The sequence below is a fragment of the Delphinus delphis genome, chromosome 19, assembly GCF_949987515.2.
Source record: "Delphinus delphis chromosome 19, mDelDel1.2, whole genome shotgun sequence".
In the NCBI taxonomy this organism is placed as follows: Eukaryota; Metazoa; Chordata; class Mammalia; order Artiodactyla; family Delphinidae; genus Delphinus; species Delphinus delphis.
In genome coordinates, this window is record NC_082701.1 from 51,578,077 (window position 1) to 51,599,331 (window position 21,255).

The 21,255-nt window shown below is 49.5% G+C and overlaps 1 protein-coding gene across 4 annotated transcripts in view; it reads right to left on the minus strand.

Moving 5' to 3' along the window:
- MYH10 (myosin heavy chain 10) overlaps positions 1 to 21,255 on the minus strand; it is a 133,411-nt gene that overhangs the window by 30,535 nt on the left and 81,621 nt on the right. For 2 of the 4 annotated variants that reach the window (XM_059998420.1, XM_059998419.1), the window contains exons 13-21: positions 20,648 to 20,821; positions 18,057 to 18,230; positions 17,062 to 17,176; positions 12,733 to 12,795; positions 3,971 to 4,164; positions 3,757 to 3,878; positions 1,360 to 1,429; positions 1,111 to 1,271; positions 5 to 113 (exon numbers count right to left, since the gene is read on the minus strand). In XM_059998420.1, the coding sequence (XP_059854403.1) occupies positions 5 to 113; positions 1,111 to 1,271; positions 1,360 to 1,429; positions 3,757 to 3,878; positions 3,971 to 4,164; positions 12,733 to 12,795; positions 17,062 to 17,176; positions 18,057 to 18,230; positions 20,648 to 20,821 (1,182 nt within the window). The remainder of the gene's footprint in view (positions 1 to 4; positions 114 to 1,110; positions 1,272 to 1,359; positions 1,430 to 3,756; positions 3,879 to 3,970; positions 4,165 to 12,732; positions 12,796 to 17,061; positions 17,177 to 18,056; positions 18,231 to 20,647; positions 20,822 to 21,255) is intronic. The other 2 variants (XM_059998421.1, XM_059998422.1) reach the window with 1 other exon arrangement.

Genomic DNA, 21,255 nt, shown 5'->3' on the forward strand with positions numbered 1-21,255 from the left:
CCACCTTGGTGAAGACGCGCCACCACTGCCAGTGCCGCAGCTTCAGGTACGCGGCGCAGTTGCGCTGCAGCACCTTCAGGGCGCTCAGCTGCTGCTGCTTCTTGGCGAAGGCCCTGAAGAAGAGGCAGGAAAACTAGTTAAAGAAAACCGTGGTTTTGTTTTTGTTTTGTTTTGCTTGTAAACAACAATCATTTATTCCTCACAGTTCTGGAGGCTGGGGAGTCCAGGATCATGGCCCCGGCAGATTCCGTGTCTGCCGAGGACCCACTTCCTCACTGACAGCTTCTTCTTGCTGTCGCCTCACGTGGGGGAAGGGCGAGGAAGCTCTGTGGGGTCTCGCTCACGAGGACACTAAGCCCATTCGTGAGGGCTCCACCTTCATGCACTAATCACCCCAAAGGCCCCACCTCCAAACACCGTCCCACTGGGGATCAGATTCTGGCGCACGAATCTGGGGGACACATTCAGGCTACAGCAAATAAGAGAGAACTGGCTTTGACAGCTGCTGTCATAGGGGACTTCCTAGAGGGAACGTTCTTTGTGGGCTGGGCTGGGGATCGGGGACACGACCACGTCCCTGCTGGATGGCGGGCCTGCTCCGCCCACCTCAACTCTTGTCACGGGACCTGGCACTCTGTTCACAGACGCTGCCGGAAACGGCCCCTGCCACCTACCCCCAGACACACACGTACGTACGTGCGCGCGCGCGCGCGGGTGTGAACAGGGCCCTGCTCTCCCCCTCCATCCTCTATTAGATACTCCTTCCTTTTTGGATGTGTCACAGGAGAAACATCCCTCTTTCTTTCTAAGGTACCCTTTCTCCTCCCTCCCTCCTGGACTGGACCTGCAGATCCTCCTGCTGACGCCTCTCATCTACAGACGGGCTCAGAGAAGCCCTCCCCGAGGAGCCACGCTGAAGCAGGACCCCTGTATTGTCTGTCTTGGCCCCTTGTTTGTATCCTTGTTTAGAACGTGTATCTGCTTACCTGGCTCTCGGTCCCACAGGACAGGGACCTCAAGTCTCCCGCGCTCTCGTATTTCTAGCACAGAACACATGCTTATTAGCACAAGCACACACTCTAAGCATTTAATACATGATTGCCCACTTACTTTCTGGCTAAGTAACCTCTGCAAACAGCCTGAAAGAAGATAATGATATCGGTAATTTTTAAGTCTCTTTCTTCCTCTAAGTGTGCCAGAACTCCAGCTCTGAAAAATATCTTGCTCTGTCCGATCCTGTACAAGTTTGGGTCCAATTCTAAAGCCCGGATCTGAGAGAGAGAGAGTCTGTTTGTTATTTTTGCTACAGGAAAGATTGTGTCAACAGCCCACGAACCAGAAAAATCCAGAAGAGCTTACCATGCGCTCACAAGCCTGTTTGCCATCCATAAAGCCCTTAGGAATAGCATTTGGAGTCAGGATCTCGTATCTGTAAGAAAAGCAGCCCAAAAGCCTTTTGTAAAAATCTGTGGAAATGTTTACCTACTAACTATGAGTTCTGCTTCCCCTAAGAGGCAAGGATATGATGGGCAATCATGTCGAGTGAAGAGTAAAGAAATGACCAGCTGATAATCTGAGGTTTTCTGCAGATCTAGTTTCTATTTCTTAAAAGCAGCAGCAAAATGAAAATGCAGTCATTTCTCCCAAGTCAGAGACCATGTTTAAGAAGTTGTGGTGGAGAGGAATCAAAAGCATGGTGATTTTAGAAACTTTCTGTTTTTTATTTCCCACAAAATGTCCACATCCTTAAGATGCAAACAGAATCTGGCTCTTTGCGTGTCGAGTCACTGTCAACTTGTAGGCATTTATAAGATAACAGAGAAGGCTGTCAGAGCAATGCTTGGAGGGCCTCTGTTTAGAACAGGAGGAAGGAGACTTCCCTGGTGGCGCAGTGGTTGAGAATCCACCTGCCAATGCAGGGTACACGGGTTTGAGCCCTGGTCTGGGAAGATCCCGCATGCTGCGGAGCAACTAAGCCTGTGAGCTACAACTACCAAGCCTGTGTGCTGCAACTACTGAAGCCTGCGCGCCTAGAGCCTGTGCTCTGCAACAAGAGAAGCCACCGGGATAAGAAGCCCACGCACCGCAACAAAGAGTAGTCCCTGCTCACTGCAACTAGAGGAAGCCTGCGCACAGCAATGAAGACCCAACACAGCCAAAAATAAATAAATTAAAATTAAAAAAAAAAAAAAGCACAGGAGGAAGTCTCAGGGTGACTCAAAACAGCACTGGGCTGGGCGCACATATGTTCACCGACCTGCACACCTGAGGGCTGTGCACTTACTATATGTGTGTTATACCCAAGAAAATAAATTTTAGCACAAAGACGGTGGCTGTATTAAAAGATGAATCCTGGCTACTTCAACCAACTTTGTATTTTGGATGCTAGTTATGTTCCATTTTCTTCTATCAAATAAAAAGTGAAGGGCTTCCCTGGTGGCGCAGTGGTTGGGAGTCTGCCTGCCGATGCAGGGGACATGGGTTCATGCCCCGGTCCGGGAGGATCTCACATGCTGCGGAGCGGCTGGGCCCGTGAGCCATGGCCGCTGAGCCTGCGCGTCCGGAGCCTGTGCTCTGCAATGGGAGAGGCCACGGCAGTGAGAGGCCTGCGTACCGCAAGAAAAAAAAGTGAAAATCTACCAGCTCGTTTATCATATGGTGGGGCCATAATAAGGGTTTCCCTGAAAACCTGTAGGAATTGGAACAGTTTTTCAACTGGATTCCCTCTGGGAGAAAGGGCTACTCTTCGACCTGCAGCACTGTTTATTTTATGGAAAAACAAATGCTTCATATTTGGAAACTTGATTTCCAGGAGCAAAGAGGAAAAAGGCAAACTAGACTAACTGTTAAAGAAAATTACATAATACACTTTAAAAAAAACTGTTGCCCATCATATGTTTTCATCCATTTCTACTGCACACCGATCTTCTCCCTCTTGTTTTTTTCCTAATTCTTTTCTAATCTCCACCTATTTCCGACACTACTTTAGTAAAAGGATTGTAAGAACACACACACGGGCACACACAGTGGGAAAAATATATACATACACACGTACACAGATATATTCATTGAAAAAAAGATGGAAAGAAATGTCCCAAAGTGCTTTTAGGAGTCACACCTGAATAATTTTTATTTACTTTTAACGTATTTAAAATTTTTCCTAAAAGGAACATAGGTTATTCCTATATTTTACTTTTATTTTATTTCTTGCGGTACACGGGCCTCTCGCTGTTGTGGCCTCTCCCGTTGCGGAGCACAGGCTCCGGACGCGCAGGCTCAGCGGCCATGGCTCACGGGCCCAGCCGCTCCGCGGCACGTGGGATCTTCCCGGACCGGGGCACGAACCCGTGTCCCCTGCATCGGCAGGCGGACTCCCAACCACTGCGCCACCAGGGAAGCCCCCTATATTTTAAAACATCAGTTTAAAACAAAGTTATGCTTAAATCTCAGGTAGAACTGTCTGAGTGAGTGAACTGTAAGTTCTCAGCTCTGTGTTTCCTCACAGCTGCCTCAGGGCCCCAAGGCCCCCGTCTTTGCTGCGCCCAGAGAAGTTATGAGCACCCTGCCTCTTTGTAAAGCAGGCACTCAATATTCCCGACCAACGGTAAAGGGAATAATGATGACCGCCCTCCTATATGAAAAGAGAACGGAAACCCTCCAGGGAACAAGGAGGAGTCTTTTCGCATCATCTCACTGTTTGATTCACATTCAGATAAGCTTTGATACACACAGAACCCAGGTAAAGGTGAGCAATACCTCTGTCTGAATTCCTGGAAAACAATCCGGTTGGGGAATCCCTGGCGACAGATTCGGATCCCTTCCAGGACACCGTTGCAGCGAAGCTGATCCAGCACTAGGTGCGGGTCCAGTTTTCCAGCCTAATCGAGCAGATGACAGTGTTACAGCTTCATCTCTGGGACCGGACCTCGATCCGCCTTCCACACCCGCCTCCGTTCTGCTAAGCACGTACCCGCTTCTCGTGATTCGGAATGATGCAGCGCACGAAGTTAGGGTTGGTGTTGCGGAGCGTCGCCATCAGCTTGGTGAGAGATTCTTTGTAGAGCTGCCCGACTGTACGGAACATGCCCTTCTTGGTTTTATAGGCAGAGCCAAAAGCTGTCTCCGTCATCCCCGTCACTTGGTCCAGACCCACGATCCGGTCCACTGGTGGAAATAAAAAAGACAAGCGAAAATAAGGCAACTCTAACTCTTGAGCAGGGAAAGAAAAGACAGAGTGAGAGTGCAGCAGCACAAGCTTTGTGGGACAAATGATAAGAGATGCCATAGAGGTAGGGCAGTCAGCATATTTAGACACTGCACAAGCCGTGGACCTAAAAGCCACACACTTCTAGGGCAGGATACTGTAGCGCTTTGACAACTTCGTACCGCACACCAGCAGGTGCCTCCCGCTGCACTAGTTTCAGGAACTCACTGCCTGATACCATTGGACTGTCACATATACAGTTATTTGGTAGATGCAAGATTACGGGCTGGCATTGATACACAAACCGACACGGTGACGAGTCTCAAAATAGGAAATGGCTTCTAAAAATGTACATTGAGATATACGTTTATACAAAGCAAGTCCACTTAGTGAACATGCTCAGCAGTTAGGGACCAGAGTCATCTCTTACGGGTCACTAGATTTCCAAAGAGAAAGGCCAGCAAATGCAGGAAGACTGGATCACCTCAGCTCAGGTTTTTAGGAAGGAGTAAACTTCAACTCTCTCCTCAAAGCATGGATGACACTCATGAAAGGGCAAGAACGCTCCAGCGGAAGGAGTCTTCTGAAAAGTAATCAGTGCCTGAGCTCAGTTCAACGATGGCTAAACCTCTCAGACGCTACGCTCTTATTAAAGCAGCGGACAGTGGCCACTGTCCACACACCTAACGCTTCCCGTGATGGGATCACACGCAGAAGCCCGGCAAGTGCACCGGCCACCAGCCAAACATTCGGTGCCTAAAACGCTCTCGTCAAAATCTGATGAATGAACGAAACACACAACTGAAATACTTCTTTAAAAAACCAAAATATCAGTTGAACTACCCCATCCATGCTCTCTTCGACCCTAGCAGTCCCCTCCGTTTCTCCCGTCTGCGCCCAGGGCAGAAAGCACGTGGGGACCAGGCACCACGTGAAGTGCTCGCTCAGCAACACCTCAGTCTTGATTCCAATCCTTGCTTTCCAGGGAGGTTTTTATGGAAGAGGCGACCATGGCCCAGGAGGTAAGGGAACTTGTCCAAGTCACGCAGGCCTTCCGCGGAAGCTGCGAGAAGGGTGGATGACGCCTGCACACTGCCTACACTTTCCCCTGAGTGAAGCCACCAGACTCGAGGGTTGAGGGCAAAGCTAGCCCTGCCTGTGCCCCTTGGAGACCAACACTCTCTCCTGGGCCTTCAGCCCGTCTCTCCTCACCAAGCCTGCCCCTGCACGCGCCATGACAATGCACTTCCGTGAGCCACCCGCTTCCGTCTCCTCAGAGCCGGGCCTCTTTCTAGGCGGTTCCCACACCTGCCATTCCTCATCCTTCCCGCCAGTTCCTCACTGTGCAGCCGACTGGCTTCCAGGCCACCCTCCCCCCACACCCCATTCCACTCAGGCCATGACAGGCCCGGGCCTTATTCAACTTGACCCTGGTCCATTTACCTGTTGACCATCACAGCAGCATTCTAGAAACTCGCCACGCCTGGCTTCTGGACTAGGGACCCCACCTTCTCCTGGCCCTCGACCCACCTCTCTCACTACCACACTCTCCTTGATGACTTCTCTTTTGGGTTTTCTGTACATCACGACGCTCACTAAGGGCCCAGACTCAGCTCACCTAAAATCCTTTCTAGAATAAGACAGGACACAAGTGCGGGCAGAGAGCATTGGACCAGAATTCCTCAAGCCCCAATCTCATCCTGGGCGATCACATCATACCTGACCTCCCAGCACCAGTGACTGAACACCTATATTCTCCTGCCCACCCGGAAGTCACACAGCTGCCTCTGCCTTCCACACAGTGCCTCTCACGTCTGCTTTTCTCAGCATCACCCCCCTCTAACCTAGTGCGACGCCTGGCATATAACATGCTTGATACATGTGTGTTAGCAAATAAATGAAGTAAACGTTAAATGCTTTCATAATTACAAACAGTGAGAAATGCACTGAAAGAAAAGAACAGGATGCTACGAGAAGGATGGGCGGTTAGAGACCTCTCTGGAGAAATTACCTTTAATGCCTTAAGGGTAAGGACGAGCCAGTGCGGAGATCACTGCAGGCAGTGGCAAGAGCAGGCGTGAAGGACCAGAGGCAGGAAGAAGTGCAAGCAGCTGGTGCCAGTGGGGCCTCAGGAGTGAGGAGGTGAGGACACGCACGCAATAGAGAATGGACCGGGGGAGGGGTCAGGGAGCAAGGCGTGGCCCATGCTGTAGTCCAGGCTCTGAGAGAGAGGATGGTAGGCTGAACTTGGAAGATCACAGAGGAGATGGTGGAAAAGGAAGATTCCAGATGTGTTTTGGTGGCAGGACCGCCTTGCTCTTAGGATGAACTTGGTATGAAGAATATGGCAGAGGGCGAGGGCAAGAACTCCTGGGATTTGGGCTTGGGCAGGCAAGTGGCTGGTGACACCACTGGGAAGATGGGGAGAGAAGGGGGTTCTGTGGGTAGAAAGATGGATCCAAACTCTATTCAAGTTTGGGGCGCCCGTGACACGCTGAGGCGGAGATGTCAAGTGGACAGCGGACAGTCTGCTGCTAAGAATAGAGGTCTGAAGGAGAAAAGGTAGATTTGGGGGTTGCTGACTTGCAGGTAGGATTTAAAGTTACGGGACTGGATGAGCCCCCTAACGGGCAAATGACCAGAGATGGGGGCGTGGGGCAAGCCCCAAGGAGCTGGGGCAGATGGAGGAGTTGGATAAGGAGGACGAGAAGGGGCTGGACGTAGGGGGACCCAAGGTCAATGTCCTAAACTGAAGCACATTCTCCCCATCCCTCCTCCTGTATATCTAGTGCAGACGTGGCCACGGGTTACTCAAGCCAGAAACCAGAAACCGGGAGTCGGCCTCCATGCCCCTCCCACATCCAGCTGCTGATTTACCGGAACCAGTCAGGACAAGCTTCCGGAGTCTTCAGTCCATCCCTCCTCTCCACTGCCCTGGTCTGTGCCACAACGCCCTACCGGGTTCCTTCCTCTAGCCTCACTCTCCCATTTCATCCTCCACCCCTGCAGCCACAAAGTGCTTTCCAGTTACACCTTTGTCACGATTAACAGCTGTGTCTAAAACTAAGCAAGTTCCTTGCTCCTAGACTTAAAATCCTTCCATTTCTCCTACAGCTTGTAGGAAACGGTCCAAATAACAGCCCAGCAGCAGAGCACAGGGATGAAGAACTCTACCCAGAGAGTCAGAAACACCTGCCACCTACAAGCTGCGTGAACTTGGGTCTAGTTACCCATCTTCTCCCAGCCTCAGTTTGTTCCTCTGTGAAATGGAGCCAAGGTGACCTACCTTACAGAACTGAGGTGCCTAGAAAGCACAAAGTGCTCGGTGAAGGGACCTCCTGTCACCTTCCCTAGACGCCAACTCTACAAACCAGCTGCATTTTCTCAAAGACACAAAGCTCTCAAGTCTTCACCCTTTTCTGTCAGGAACCCCGCCTCCTTGCAAACTCATAATGGCTTTTAAATCTCCATCCCTTTCCCTACCACCTCTTCCCGTCCACCTGCCTCCAGGCTAAACAGGCCACTCCCTCCTCAAAGCTTCAAATCACGTACGTCAGACCCTGGGATGACACTTCCACTCTGTTCCCTGTATATTCCTGCTGGACTAAGCTTCCGGGGACGTCTCTCTCCAGCATGGAACACACACGGGGTCCTGAGAGCAGATCCCTGGTGCCCCTGGGCCCCTCAGATCACCAGCTCAAATGGCTTCTTCTGCCTTCCCCACGTCCTGACGTTGGCCTGAGCATGGTCCCTGGCACATAGTAATTTTTTTTTTGTAAACAAATATCCACTGAATGAACACAAAATTACCCACAAGAACAAGTCACGCCCATAACAAAAGAGAAGGAGCCCCACGCTGACTGCGGGGGTTTAGCCGCACCGGTCTGCAGCTCTTTCCCTGAAGGGGCAGCTCCTCTTCCACAGGGCAGGGTGGCAGGGACCCGCGATGCAGCCCCGGGCAAGGACCACTTTTGTTTTGTTTTTTAAGTAATAAACAAAAAATATAATCATAATGAGCCTGATTTTCAAATTTAACTTTAATAAGGGTAATCCAAAGCTAAATATTCAGATTTTAAAAAAATTAATGCTTCAAACTTTCAGTTTTTTTTTTTTTTTTTAAATTCAAATACTTAAACTCAGGGTTAGTTTCTACCAATGAGTAAAATTATTGGGTAAAAGAGAAACACTTTGGGAACTTCATTAAATGATTTGGGCCACACTAATCATATACGATTTCACTCAAAAATCAAGACCTAGGGCTTCCCTGGTGGCGCAGTGGTTGAGAGTCCGCCTGCCGATGCAGGGGACACGGGTTCATGCGCCGGTCCGGGAAGATCCCACATGCCGCGGAGCAGCCCTTGAGCCATGGCCGCTGGGCCTGCGCGAGGAATACATGAGATTTTTGTGTTCTTTAAATCTGTCCATGGGCCAAAATACTAGTGCTATTATTTCATTCGAAGTATTTAAGCCAGTTCTTCAGAAACTCTCTCCAGATGATAGAGCTGGAGACCAAAAAGGGGGGGAGAAAACTGTCTTGATGTTAACTTCAATACCCAGACACAATGATTAGGAAATACACATCACACACTCCCATCCTAGAGAAGCCTCTAGTCCCCAGCACGGTGCCAGGCACATGGTGGATTCTCAGTGCTCATTTACATAGACTAAAAGACTGTTCTACTCTTAAGGTACACTAAAATGTTACGAACAGTTGAAAATGATTCCGAAACAAATATTTAACTTCTATGAATTCCCAGAGACAATCTTAACATTGAATAGTCTATCTCCAGGGTACGGCTATTACACAGTAATAACGAATTTACAGTGGTTACATAACTGGGTTGTAGAACCGATCTGTTAAATGTTCTAGGGTGTTTGGGAAGTTTGAGAAAACTTCCAGGAAGTTCAGCAGTTGACGGGGAGCGTGTGAGTCAGGAAGAGAGCAATCTGGCCTCCCCCAAGCGCCAGTGTTAAGGTGACCTGAAATTTGTCTCCCTTACCCACCCTCCCCATCTGTACTTTCTGCCCCTGCAGAAGCCAAAGTTGGGGCACACAGGGAGCCCCACGCTTCCCGCCAGCGCCTCCGGCACGGCTACTCCTGCTTTCTCCTGCGGGCAGGTCCCATGAATACGATTCATGCCCACCGCGGGCAGCACAGCATGACTGCCTGTCAGCGGGACCTCGGGGCACGGAAGAAAAGAGGACCTGCGTGAGACGATGGCCAAGGAAATAAGCATTTATTGATCTTCTCTGTTTTTTATAATTAGAACAGCAGCAGCAATGAGGGTGCGACAGCAATTACGGTAGCTGCAGAGGTGGCCACGGCAAGTGCAAGGCCAGGCAGGCAGCGTGTACTCAGGCACCTCCCGGGCCGGGTCAGGCTCTCGCTGCCTCGTCTGATACTCGCGGTGACCCTGAGAACTAAGTGTCACTGTCCCCACTGGACTTCGGGAACTGGAGGTGCCGTCCCCGGAAGCTGCTTCTCCTCGAGCTCCCAACTCCGGTTAGAACTCAAGATAAAGAAATAGGAAAGAGTAGAATATGCAACGATGTACAAAACCTTCATCCACTGAACACGAAGACAATGAAACTGCGCACAGAAACCGGATCAGACCTAAACCAGAGAGTCTAAAAGGCACTAAAAATGGGGGTTAGGACCAGTGGATACAATCTATACGGAGATCCAATGATGACCGTTTTTATCAGTCGTGCTACTAGATACTAACGACTCACTGAAGGAAAAAAGAAGACTGGTTCAAAGTCTTCGAAGTCAGAACGTCATCATTTCTGTTATACCAAGAAGGAAGGGAAGAATTCCGGGGCCACTAGGAGACGAAGGGAGACCCCAGTGGGGCAGCCCTCCCGCAGACCGGGACCGAGATCTCCCTGCTGATTCCCAGCCCCAAGTGAATTGCTGTCATCACAGCAATTTCAAGCGCTGCTTCTACGAGAGATTGAAAAGGGAGGCGGGAGTTCTCTATCGACAACGAAAACTTGCTTCCTGTACTTCTCACAATGTCTCTGGTGGTCACCCTTCCAGACCCATCAGCTGCCGTCCAGCGCTCGTGGGGGGTCAGAGAACCTAAGGGTACTTACTACCCTGTGAAGGACACGGCAGGTGTCCGCTAGCATCAGGGCAGATTACACACAACCGTCCCTCCGACACAGTTCGCATCAGGACCAAAGCCACAAACTACCACCCCTATCGTCACAGGCCCTTTTAGTCTAAAAACCCCGCCTACCACTTTGAGGTTAGGAACCCGCTTTGCTAATTCGTTGCATCCTCCATTACTAGTTTATCCCAGGAGTCTAGAGTTTCAACATATATTTGGAAGAAAACAGTCCTTTGGTTTACAGCAGAAACTTGCATGACCTCCTTATTCTGCCTCTAGGAATTCTGTTCCTTTCTCTCCTGCATTTGCTCTTTGATGGTTCTGGAAACCTCTCTTTACCCCCATCTCTCATCTTTCTCCTCAAAAGCCCGCACATTCTTCTAATGCTGTTTTCCTAACCTTATGGCTCTACTTAGAAGCACAGGGCCCGCGGTAGCTCTCTGTCATCTCATTGAGAGGCACCGCCCACCTCAGTGTGTCAAAGGCCATCACGATTTGATCCTGAGGAACCCCTTCATCCACCGTCTTCCGAGAAATCACTGAAAATACCAAAGCCCATGTTTTCATTTAAAACCCGTTACCCCTCCCTGGGGTTTGAATCCATGAGCACATGTCGAGGAGAACATTTCTGCTGGAGAAATATCAATACTACCTACAACTTCGAAGACCACCTGGGGCCATGGTGGATGGAAGGCCCTCCGGGGTGGGGAGAGACTGAGACCCCGACACTCGGGTCAGCCGGCTGACTCAATCAGAGGCCACCTCATGAGAGAGACGGACCAGGCACGTTTCCAGTGCCCAGGCAAGCGGACGGGAGGAGGGAGCCGGCTCCCTCAGGGAATGGCTTTGTCTAGGGTGGCCCTGTACCTGATCCTGCAGGTACAGAAAAGCACCTGGTCCACAGACCCCGAAGATCACGGCCCCACAGGAAAGAGCATCTGTGCTGCAGGAGGGGGAAGGCCATGGTGGGAGGGGCTGGGCGAGGCTGTGCCCCTAGCTGCTGGGTGTGGGACACCCACCCCCAGACTTCACGGTGCGCCGTCTGGCGCCAGGAGCGGGGGAGTGATGGGGGCCCACGGGCTGGAAGTCTCTTAAACGGTTAGAAATCCAAGAGTTGGAGGAATGAATTTAAAGAGAGAGCTCTACTCTGGGAGAAAGTCCAAAAGATCGAGCGCCGACCTTTCAACAAAGCGTAAGTCCCAGGCAGACCATAAGCTTCAAACCACCACCTAGCTCTTTCTCTCCCCACTTCCTCAACTCTCTCAGTACCCCCAAGGCCAAAGATGACTGACCTTGAAGATTTCTCCTGTGGAGTAGTCATCCCAGCTTACGGAGCAGCCTTCGGCATCGTCTCCCCCTCCCTCCGCCCCCCTGCTTGCAGCTTCTTTAACAGTACGTGAGCCAGAACTGACCCCAGGAATCTTGGATTAAGACGGGTATGTTTCTTTAACATATTTTTAAAACACTTTTGAGATGGGTTTGGGTCTCAGCATTATGTTCCAAAAATCATGAAGGAAATTTTATAAGATGAATTTGACTTTACCTTGGAGTTTTTACTGCTTGACAATTTCACTAAACAATTGGAAGGTTAGGTGATCTTCATTTATATTAGGCTTTTGGAGGGCCTCTTCGCCATGGCTGGGCTGTATTCTTTCCTTCCTTCCATCTGTCTATCTATCTATTTTTAAAGTACAGTCGATTTACAGGTTAGGCTGTATTTTAAACAGGGCTAAGGATTCAAACCATAAGGCCCAAATGTGTGAAAGTCAATTTCAGGTTCAAGGTACAGGTTCTAACACTCCACTCTTCGTATCAACGTGCACATATCAAGCCTTGTAGATAGTTTCATGGCTTTCAGTTCAAAAGGGCAAGTAGCCAGATATGCACATAAATTCCAAATAAAAGGCATAATGATGAGACCAACATACGTGAGATAATTATGTAATTATTTGTTCACAAAATGTTAATGACTTGAAAAAAGAAAAAAAAACCCTACTCCTCCTTGGAGTTCCTTAGAGTTGAAAATTTAACGGTAACTCAAAGACAAAGGAGATATTATTACTGGGCACATCGATTCCTAACAATTCCCTTAGAGGACTGTGTATCCAACGGCACTACTGGAAAAGGTAGTGACAGACCTTTTGCTCTGCGGTGCTTACAGGCTACGCATAAAAGAAGCAATGTGTAGGCAGTAGCGACTGAATTGTTTATGCGCTCAAACAGTTGCCTTGAAGGATAAATAAAACTGAGCATGAAATGAAGGTTCATGCAGGTCTATGAGCAAAACAAAAACAAAAACCCAGAAACCAAGCCCCCGTCCTCCCAGGCCACCCTGCCAGGCCCCCCACCCCGCAAGTTCTTCCTCTGGGCTGAAACCCCTTGTGTTCGGAAGACCTACAGGCTTTATCCATTCACCTGGTGGCTCATGAAGACCAGAAACACTGTCATAGAAAGAAGCTCTCTGAATATTCTGAATCTCTAAAGCAGAGAAACAGCAAAAACAGGAGGACAGAAGGGCAAATACACAAACACTTCAGTTAGTGTGAAAGACATTCGACATCACAAGTCAACTTTGCAATCGGGCTACAAAAGCAGCTAGTCCAGGGCAGACCCCATGCAAACATTACTGTTTAGAGAATTTGCACATCTGGACAAAGTTCTGTATAAAATAAATGTATACAGCGGAATCATTCCCAACTCCAGGTGTGAGCATTATATCATATTAATGTCAAATGGTTACCCCCATGTAAACGCAGGATGAAATTTAAGAGTAATAAGGTACTACTTGCGTTGTCTTTCATAAAATTATCCTCCAATTAGCAAATTAGGACAAGACTGCAGCAAGTTAGACTACTCTGGAAAAGGTAAAGATTTGTGGCATTTACTGTCAAAAATTCACACTGCTGTGTAATTTTATTTCCCATCCAGATTTTGGAAATATAATTTACTTCAAATACAAACTACGAATAGGTAACTACCACTAAGGAAAACAAAATTCTATTGTAGCAAGTTCTACTGTACAAAATGTTAAAGCAACTTCAAACCATAACTAAGATGATACCTATTGAGCATACCGTTACTCATGAAAACATCATAGGAGATACATTTACATGAAAATGTAATTTTTAGGTCTTTTCTTCCTTGTACGTTAGCCCCCAGAAGTGGCAAGAAATCCGTGTGCAGCTGGTGGAGAGATCGCAAAACATCTTTCAGCAAAAAAGTAGGGCACTATGAGTCTCTAGGGCAGGGCTGCCACCGATAAATCTTATTTCTCCTGGTTTGGCCTGGAGGAAACTCTAACACAAAGTTGATTTTAACATGAAATGCTTTACACTCAAGGCATTGCACCTTCACAGGCAAACTATATCCACGCATCATATAACTCATACATTCAGTCAACCTGTCATGTTCTGCCTCTGCGCTGACGTGGCTGTAACAGGAGAAAATAATCACACGCTTTTCCAGGGCTACCTTCTTTTCCTAGAGAAGAAGCTCCCCTTCTCCCAAGACATCTCTACATCCAGAGTGAGCATGGCGAGTTCTCCACCCTACGACCCTCTTCGAAGTCCTGAGCCTGCCGCTGACCTCACGCGTGCGACACGCGGTCCTCGAAATCGGAGGAGCCTGGCATTAGGCTCCGCCTGCCCCTCCCTCCGATGGTGGGCCACCTCTGAGAGCCTGTCACTCAGATTAAACTGAGTAACCGTCCACCTGAGCTGACGGATGGCAGGGCTTCCCACCAAGAGAAGCGATACCAGGAGAGCAAACACACAGGATGAGACCGCAGTGGATGCCGGCACGGCCAGGTCACAATGGGGAGAGGATTTCCGCTCAGCCCATTTGGACAAAAGTGGCCACACGTGCTCCCAAGCTGGCCACGTGGAGAAAGGTGAGGGCCCCGGCAGGGCCTGAGCTGTGGGCCAAGGACAGGTGGACAGGGCTTGAGCCAGGACGGCAGGGCCCCGCAGGCCACACGCCTTTCCTCTCAGAGCTTCTGCCATCAAGTGAGTAACCTGTCTGTAGCTAGTCCATGAAAAGCACAGAAGGGCAGGTAAGGGCTCTGCAGATGGGGTCCTACCTGTGAGACACGTCACCCGCACCTGTGACACGGAATGTGCATCATATCATCGCTGCAGCTGCAGCCCCCATCTCCACCCTCACCTGCCGGATCTCACACTCCTGGCACTTCTGACCCGCTGCTGCCAGAGGCCCTGCCGTACCTGGACGGTGAGTTAAAGGAGCCTGGAAGGAGGAAGCCGAGGCAGAGGCGCCTCGGTCCCGTTCCCGCCTGTGTGCGTGTCCTGAGTTTCCATCTGGAAGAAGGCCCTGGGCGGCAGGGAACACGCCGGTTGTGGTTCCCGAATCCACCTCACTGCTGACAAGCGTGGGCGGTGAGCTTGTCCAGCGTGGCTGGACGTGCAGGCTCACAGGAACAGGTCAGGGGCTCCAAAGGTGTTCCCCACAATATTGTTTTTGGTTAAGAAGTGAAAAGACAAGAGTCAAAAGTGGCTCACAATGTCAGAACCAGTGTGTAAGCCCGGGACCTGCTGTCGTGATTCCCCAAACACCTGCTTCTCTTCTCATGCAAAATGAAGAGAGAAAATCTGTTTTTGAGACTTTAGCGGTAAAATGCTAGTTTCCTCTGTTCCTCTTCTCCTTGGCTTTCCTTCCACCGTCACCTCGCGCTGAACTCCCCGCTTCCGGGGTCTTTCAACCCGATCCATCCAACAAAGCACTGCCCGCTTTGCTTCTCCAAGTTCACACTGTGCCCCTGCCCTGGCCCGTAAAACCACTGATGCCATCTAGTCAATGAAGTCAAGTTCACCTGAGACTGGCCACCGCCTTACTCCGTGCTCCGGCCTCACTTCCTGCTCACTCTGCCTCCTGGCCCCAGCCCTGCCCTAACGCCCCAACGGGACACTCACCCCGAGCTGGGATTTTCCACTTCTGCCCTGTGATCGTTCCTTCTACCGGCTTCACCCCCGCTTCTTCCACACCAACATCACTCCTAGAAATGCCATCCACCCCTAGATGAGTGGGTTCGCAGAAACCTACTCACCCTCCGTGGTTAAGGCCCCAACAGGATGTGAATGTTCGTCAGTGGGTGCTGGGAGACTGCCCGGCCCTTAGCACGTGCTCAGGAAACGCTGGCTTTCTTTGTTTCTTCAACAAAGTATTATTTTTCAAGGACAAGGAAAACTGCCTCATCCGTCATGACATCTGACCTTAGCACCCCAGGAACAAGGCAGTCCCCGCTCAGCTGTCCCCGTGGCATTCATCTCAGGGGTCTGCGACACTCAGCCATCAGATTGAACACAGCATTTCTGATGGGCAGCGTTACTCCTTCCTCCTCTTTTTGTGACGTTTCCTGTGCACCTTTCCCACTGACCTGTGCTGCTCTTCCCAGCCCTGTGGACCCGGTGGCCACCAGAGCTCAGGGTCCCTTTTTCCACGCTAGATCCATTTCTCAGACCCACTCTCACACTTCCCAGAACAGGGCCAAGAGTCCCTCAGCCGCGTGGGCACCGCAGACACCACCTTAGGGTCCTGCTCTCGCCTCAGTCCTCACGGGCCCCCCTAGGCTGACCAGGTCACCACAGGTGACAGCGAGCACGCAGCAGCCAGGTGAAGACCTCCATCCAATGGGACAGTGATTAAAAGCTTCTGTTTTACTTGCTGGAAACCTAACCCTTCCCCCAGCCCCTCCCTGTACACAGTCTCACGTACACGATCTCTCCCCAGGACACGTGCGTGTACGTGTGTGGTCTGCCCACCCCTGCAGGCTCCCTCGCACTTGTTGGAGCCGATGTACGTGACCTCGACTAGGCTGTCTTTGGTAGGGTCATCATCCCCCTGCTCACTTTCTCTGTGGTGGCTCTTCTCTTTCTGTCTCTTTCCTTTTGTCCTGATTGCCCTAAGCCCTCTGATCTGCCTTCTTTCTCTACCTGAGGAGACAGCTAGAGCCTTCTGGGTTTCTTTCTCTCTACCTGAGGAGACAGCTAGATGGCAAGGTCTTGAGATGCTTATAGAAAAAGAAGCGAGCCAGGTAACTGACAGGCCTGGCCTCAGGGTCAAAGCCTAGGCAGGGGCAGATCCAGAGCTAAACTAAGGTACTGCATGACCTGAGGCCAAGTGAAGCGGTGGGGACAACCAGGACGAAAGCGCAGAGAGCGCTAAATGCCAGAAGATGCTGGTCCCACTACACGTACAGACACACAGCTGCTTTGTTCTTCTGGTACCAGCAAAATCTCTAGTCTATGATAAGATCACCAAAACCTTCACCTGAGGTTCACGTAAACCGAAGAACTACGGGGACTGACGGAAATAAAAACAACTGATCTATGTGCAGATGGTCTGAGTTTAGTCACCAGCCACTTCGCGTGTGTGTGGAGGGTAGGGCACTGGGGGAGGACGCAGCTCGGCTGACCTGGACACGACACAGAGAAGATGCACAAGGCCTCTCAGGTTTTGTATCCCAACAGCCTTGGATTACAACTGCACTGGGACCAGGGTGGCTCTGCTACTAGAACGTTCCTACAGCACCTGACCAAGAAGGCAGATGTCTTATTACCCAAGTTTTCTTAAAGTGGGTAAATTCCGATACAACGGCAGCCCTGCTCTAGGGAAAATAAACAGCTTTAAAGTAAAAACGTCTACACACGTCTATAAGTAAAAGAACCATATATAAGCCTTAACTGTAAAAGATTCGGCCAAGTTTGATTACAAACGCAAGCACATTCTCACCATCCTTCCAGAGCTCTGCCACAAATCTGTCGGAGGACTGATGCAGGAGGGTGGCCACGTTGTCATTCAGGGGGTCCATATTCTTCATCAGCCACTCGTCTGCCTTATAGTCCACCTGCCGGGCCAGAGCCGTGTGTGGCAAGAGGGAAAAGACAAAAACAAGAGACATTTCCAGCCTTCACCTAAAACGTTCACGGGACACCCCCCCACCCAGGTGGAGGATGGCAACTGCAGGCTCAACCCAAGATTCCCGGAGCCCCGCCCTGTTCCCTCCCCAACAACCAATCAGAAGAAAGTCACACACCCTGCAGCCCTCAACCCAAGATTCCCGGAGCCCCGCCCTGCTCCCTCCCCAACAACCAATCAGAAGAAAGTCACACACGCTGCAGCCCTCAACCCAAGATTCCCAGAGCCCCGCCCTGTTCCCTCCCCAACAACCAATCAGAAGAAAGTCACACATGCTGCAGCCCTCACCCCAAATTTTACCTATAAAAACCTTTCCCCCAGGGGCTTCCCTGGTGGCGCAGTGGTTAGGAGTCTGCCTGCCGATGCAGGGGACACGGGTTCGTGCCCCGGCCCGGGAAGATCCCACATGCCGCGGAGCGGCTGGGCCCGTGAGCCATGGCCGCTGAGCCTGCGCGTCCGGAGCCTGTGCTCCGCAACGGGAGAGGCCACAGCAGTGAGAAGACCGTGTACCGCAAAAAAAAAAAAAACCTTTCCCCCAAACTCTCGGGGGCTCAGGGGTTTTGCGCACGAGCCACCCGTTCTCCTCGCTTGGCCCTGCAACAAAACTTTCTCTGTACTTCCCCCGTTCCACCCCCCAAATAAGTTCATAGAACAATCCCCAAAAAATGGGTTGTCTCGAAGGAAGTGCGTTTGGAATATGTACTATACTCAAGGGTTTGTAAGTGTATATCAGCACGTTTGTTACAACCTTCATCAAATGCAGCAAAATCTCAAACACAGCACTTTTAATGGAGTTCTTTCACTCTTACCTTCCCTGCATAATGTATAATGCAAAAGTCAGCTTTGTCTTTCAGTTGACGAGGTTTCTGAAACTTGGAGTGGGACCCTTGCTCTTGAACTAGTTTTTCAACAAAGGTCTTATCTGTGGCTTTAGGGAACCAGCACTCTTCATCCAAAAGGGCCAGCACGCCAGGAGGGTTAGCCTGATAACAGAGGCAAGAAGAACTGACACGTCTTGCACGTCACTGTACATACGAGGATGTTTTCCACTGGGTGTGGCAGCTTAAATCCCAAAACAGTTAGAGCTTCGTGAAGATCTGTGCACATCAAACTGCTAGGGTAGCAGGTAATGGCAAATCGTAACTATCATGCAGACACTGAGATCTCAAACTGCTCAACAGGTACTGGTAAGAAAAGGGATGAGTACCGTATCTCACAAACTTATAAAAAACTAATTCCAAGTAGATAACTCCCCCAAAAGTAGCAAATGAAAGACACCAGAAAGGAACTGAAAGGTGTAGAGACAAAACGGAATCTTTATATTCAATGACTGGCTGGATAAATTGTTATAAACCCTCAACTAGCTGGAATGCTTCATACATTTTATACCCTAGTCAATTTAAGTTTCTATTTAAGTGATGATTTAATAAAACGAGCACTTCACACTTGGTGAAATATTTAAAACTATTGTTAAGTAGAATATATGGAAGGTGATGAAGTAATTTATCAATTACTTCATTGGTTTGTTTTATCAACAAATAAAATAGAGCCTTCATTTCACTCAACTAGTTCACTGAAAAAAGCCTTAGAGACTTAAAGACACGGAGACATAAGATAGATTAGTGGCCCAGGGGCTGGGGGAGGGGAACAGGAGTGACTGCCAAGGGTAGGACGTTTCCCTCTGGGATGATGAAAACGTGGAATTAGGCAGTGGTAATGGTTGTACAACTCTGTGAATATGCTGAAATTCACTGAATTACATACTTTAAAAGGGTGAATTTTAGGATAGTGAATTATGTCTCAAATTAAAAAAAAATGCCCAGAGCTTGCCATTCTCTGGGAGCTCGGAAATCAATGGAACGACTTCTTTTTTGGAGGAAAGTGGGGTACACGTGAAAGCTAAGCGAAATATTTAATGACGGCCTATTTTATAGTGCTTCGGGGGTCATCGTTTATTGCCATACTGCAAATATGGCAAGTTTCTGATACAAGACTGAGCGTACCAATTCTAGGGCACAAGGATGAAACCAGCTTTTGGAATAAATCTCTTCAGACCAGTTTTCCTCAACCCACAAGGCCTTTACGTTTACTGCAGAAGAGCTGGCTCTGCGCAAATATTGCTTAAAAAGTAACTGGAGGTTCTAGTTAAACATGAATGAAACAGTGTAATAATGTGGTCACAGGAAGGCAGAGGTTAACAGAACAGAGCAGGTAGAAGCAGCGGAGAGAATCCTCCCCGCTCCGGGAGCCCAGGACTGAGACCCTTACTCCCTGGCTGTTTAGTTTGTGGCCCCTCTACCTGAAAGGATTTGCAGGGTTCAGAGCTGCTGAAAGAACACTATAATCAAAGGCCACTAGGCTTAGGTGATCCCAGGGTCCAGGACGGCATTTAACCCAATTTACCCCACTCGTCTGACATCTTTGAGAAATGAAGTTCTAGATTAAGATAAGTGAAACACCCATCTTTCTGCCGTAATTTTTACGCTTTTAATCTGTTTCAATGAAAATATTTCTAAATTCTGAAAAAGGAGCCAAATATAATTCAATCTTTTCTAAAGGACTAAGTGACAGCATGATTCAGAAGATCCACAATTTTGTCTCCTTTTCATTTTTCCTACTTCATCTTTCAATGTCAAGATCTCTCATCCCTTTTCCTTTTCACTGGGGATTTCTAAAGAGCTTTAAGTTTGGGAGACCATGTTTTGTCTCGTGGTCAGAGTACTGTAAGAAGCCAGGCGGAGCCCGGGTTTGTGAGAGATGAGGGCAGATGCCCAGGACAGGCAGGTGCCCCGACAGAGTCGTTTTAGGTATTTTTCTTCTGGAAAAAGTTGTCCTCACTCTCCATTTTGAAAGGACCCACAATGGAGTCATGATGCTGCATCATTCTACATGCTATAGTTAAATTCCCTATGATTATAAACTCTTACAAGGTTTTGAAAAACCTTATAAAAAAGCATCTTTGTACTTATGAGGCTAAGCTTTAGTTACTCCCCAAAATGGATGTGCAAGACCTGTCTTATTCCCAGCTAGACACGGTGCCCCTTTATCACCTCGGACGTGTGCCCAGGAGAGCCCCACGCCCTTGACACGTGCCAAGCGCTGGAGGGAAGGCAGCTGCCGCCACCACCGTGGCACCTGTGGGCAGCGAAGGCCCACGTCGGCCTGTGCACGGCCCCACGCGAGGACAGGACACGGCCGTGAGAAAGGACAGCTCAAGAAGGGTCTTACTGGCATGCTACTCACTTTTCAAATGGGCATCCCTTTCCTAGGAAATTTAGACTAGAAAATTATCTTAGCACCCGTGAGACAGGATAATTCCCGTCTCAGTTGATGGCGAGAAAAAACTCAAGGCACCGCCTGCGCAGGAGCTGAGAGCCAGAGGGCGGGGAGAGGATCTTACGGGTCTCTCGATGAGGTCGATGCACGGCTGCAGGTCCAGCCCGAAGTCGATGAAGTTCCACTCGATGCCCTCGCGCTGGTACTCCTCCTGCTCCAGGATGAACATGGTGTGGTTGAAGAGCTGCTGCAGCTTCTCGTTGGTGTAGTTGATGCACAGCTGCTCGAAGGAGTTCAGCTGCAGGTGCAGGAGAGCCATGTTCCAAACGGGGGGTGGGGGTGGGGGAGGGACAATGAGTCAGCTAGTTCTCAGAAAGTTCTCGAAGAGTTATTCAGGAGGTCTTGACTACCCTACTGAGTCCATGAGATGACAGTGACTAAACCGAGGGGAGTCTCTCTTAATCTCTGTCTCTCTCTCTCTCTCACACTCTCTCACACACACACACACACACACCCCCACATATCACATTACTGTGAAGCTAAAATGAGAAAATGATACTTAGTGTGCTGAGTATCTACAAATAAAACCATTTTGATTAGCGAATGGTTAATGAAGAGAAATGAATAAATGAGAAAGAAAGTGAGAAAAAGAAGAGAAACAAAGAGCCTTGGGAAGGCCAGAGGCCAAGGAGGCAAGCAGGTCTCCATGAGCTTTGAGGAACCAGGGGACAG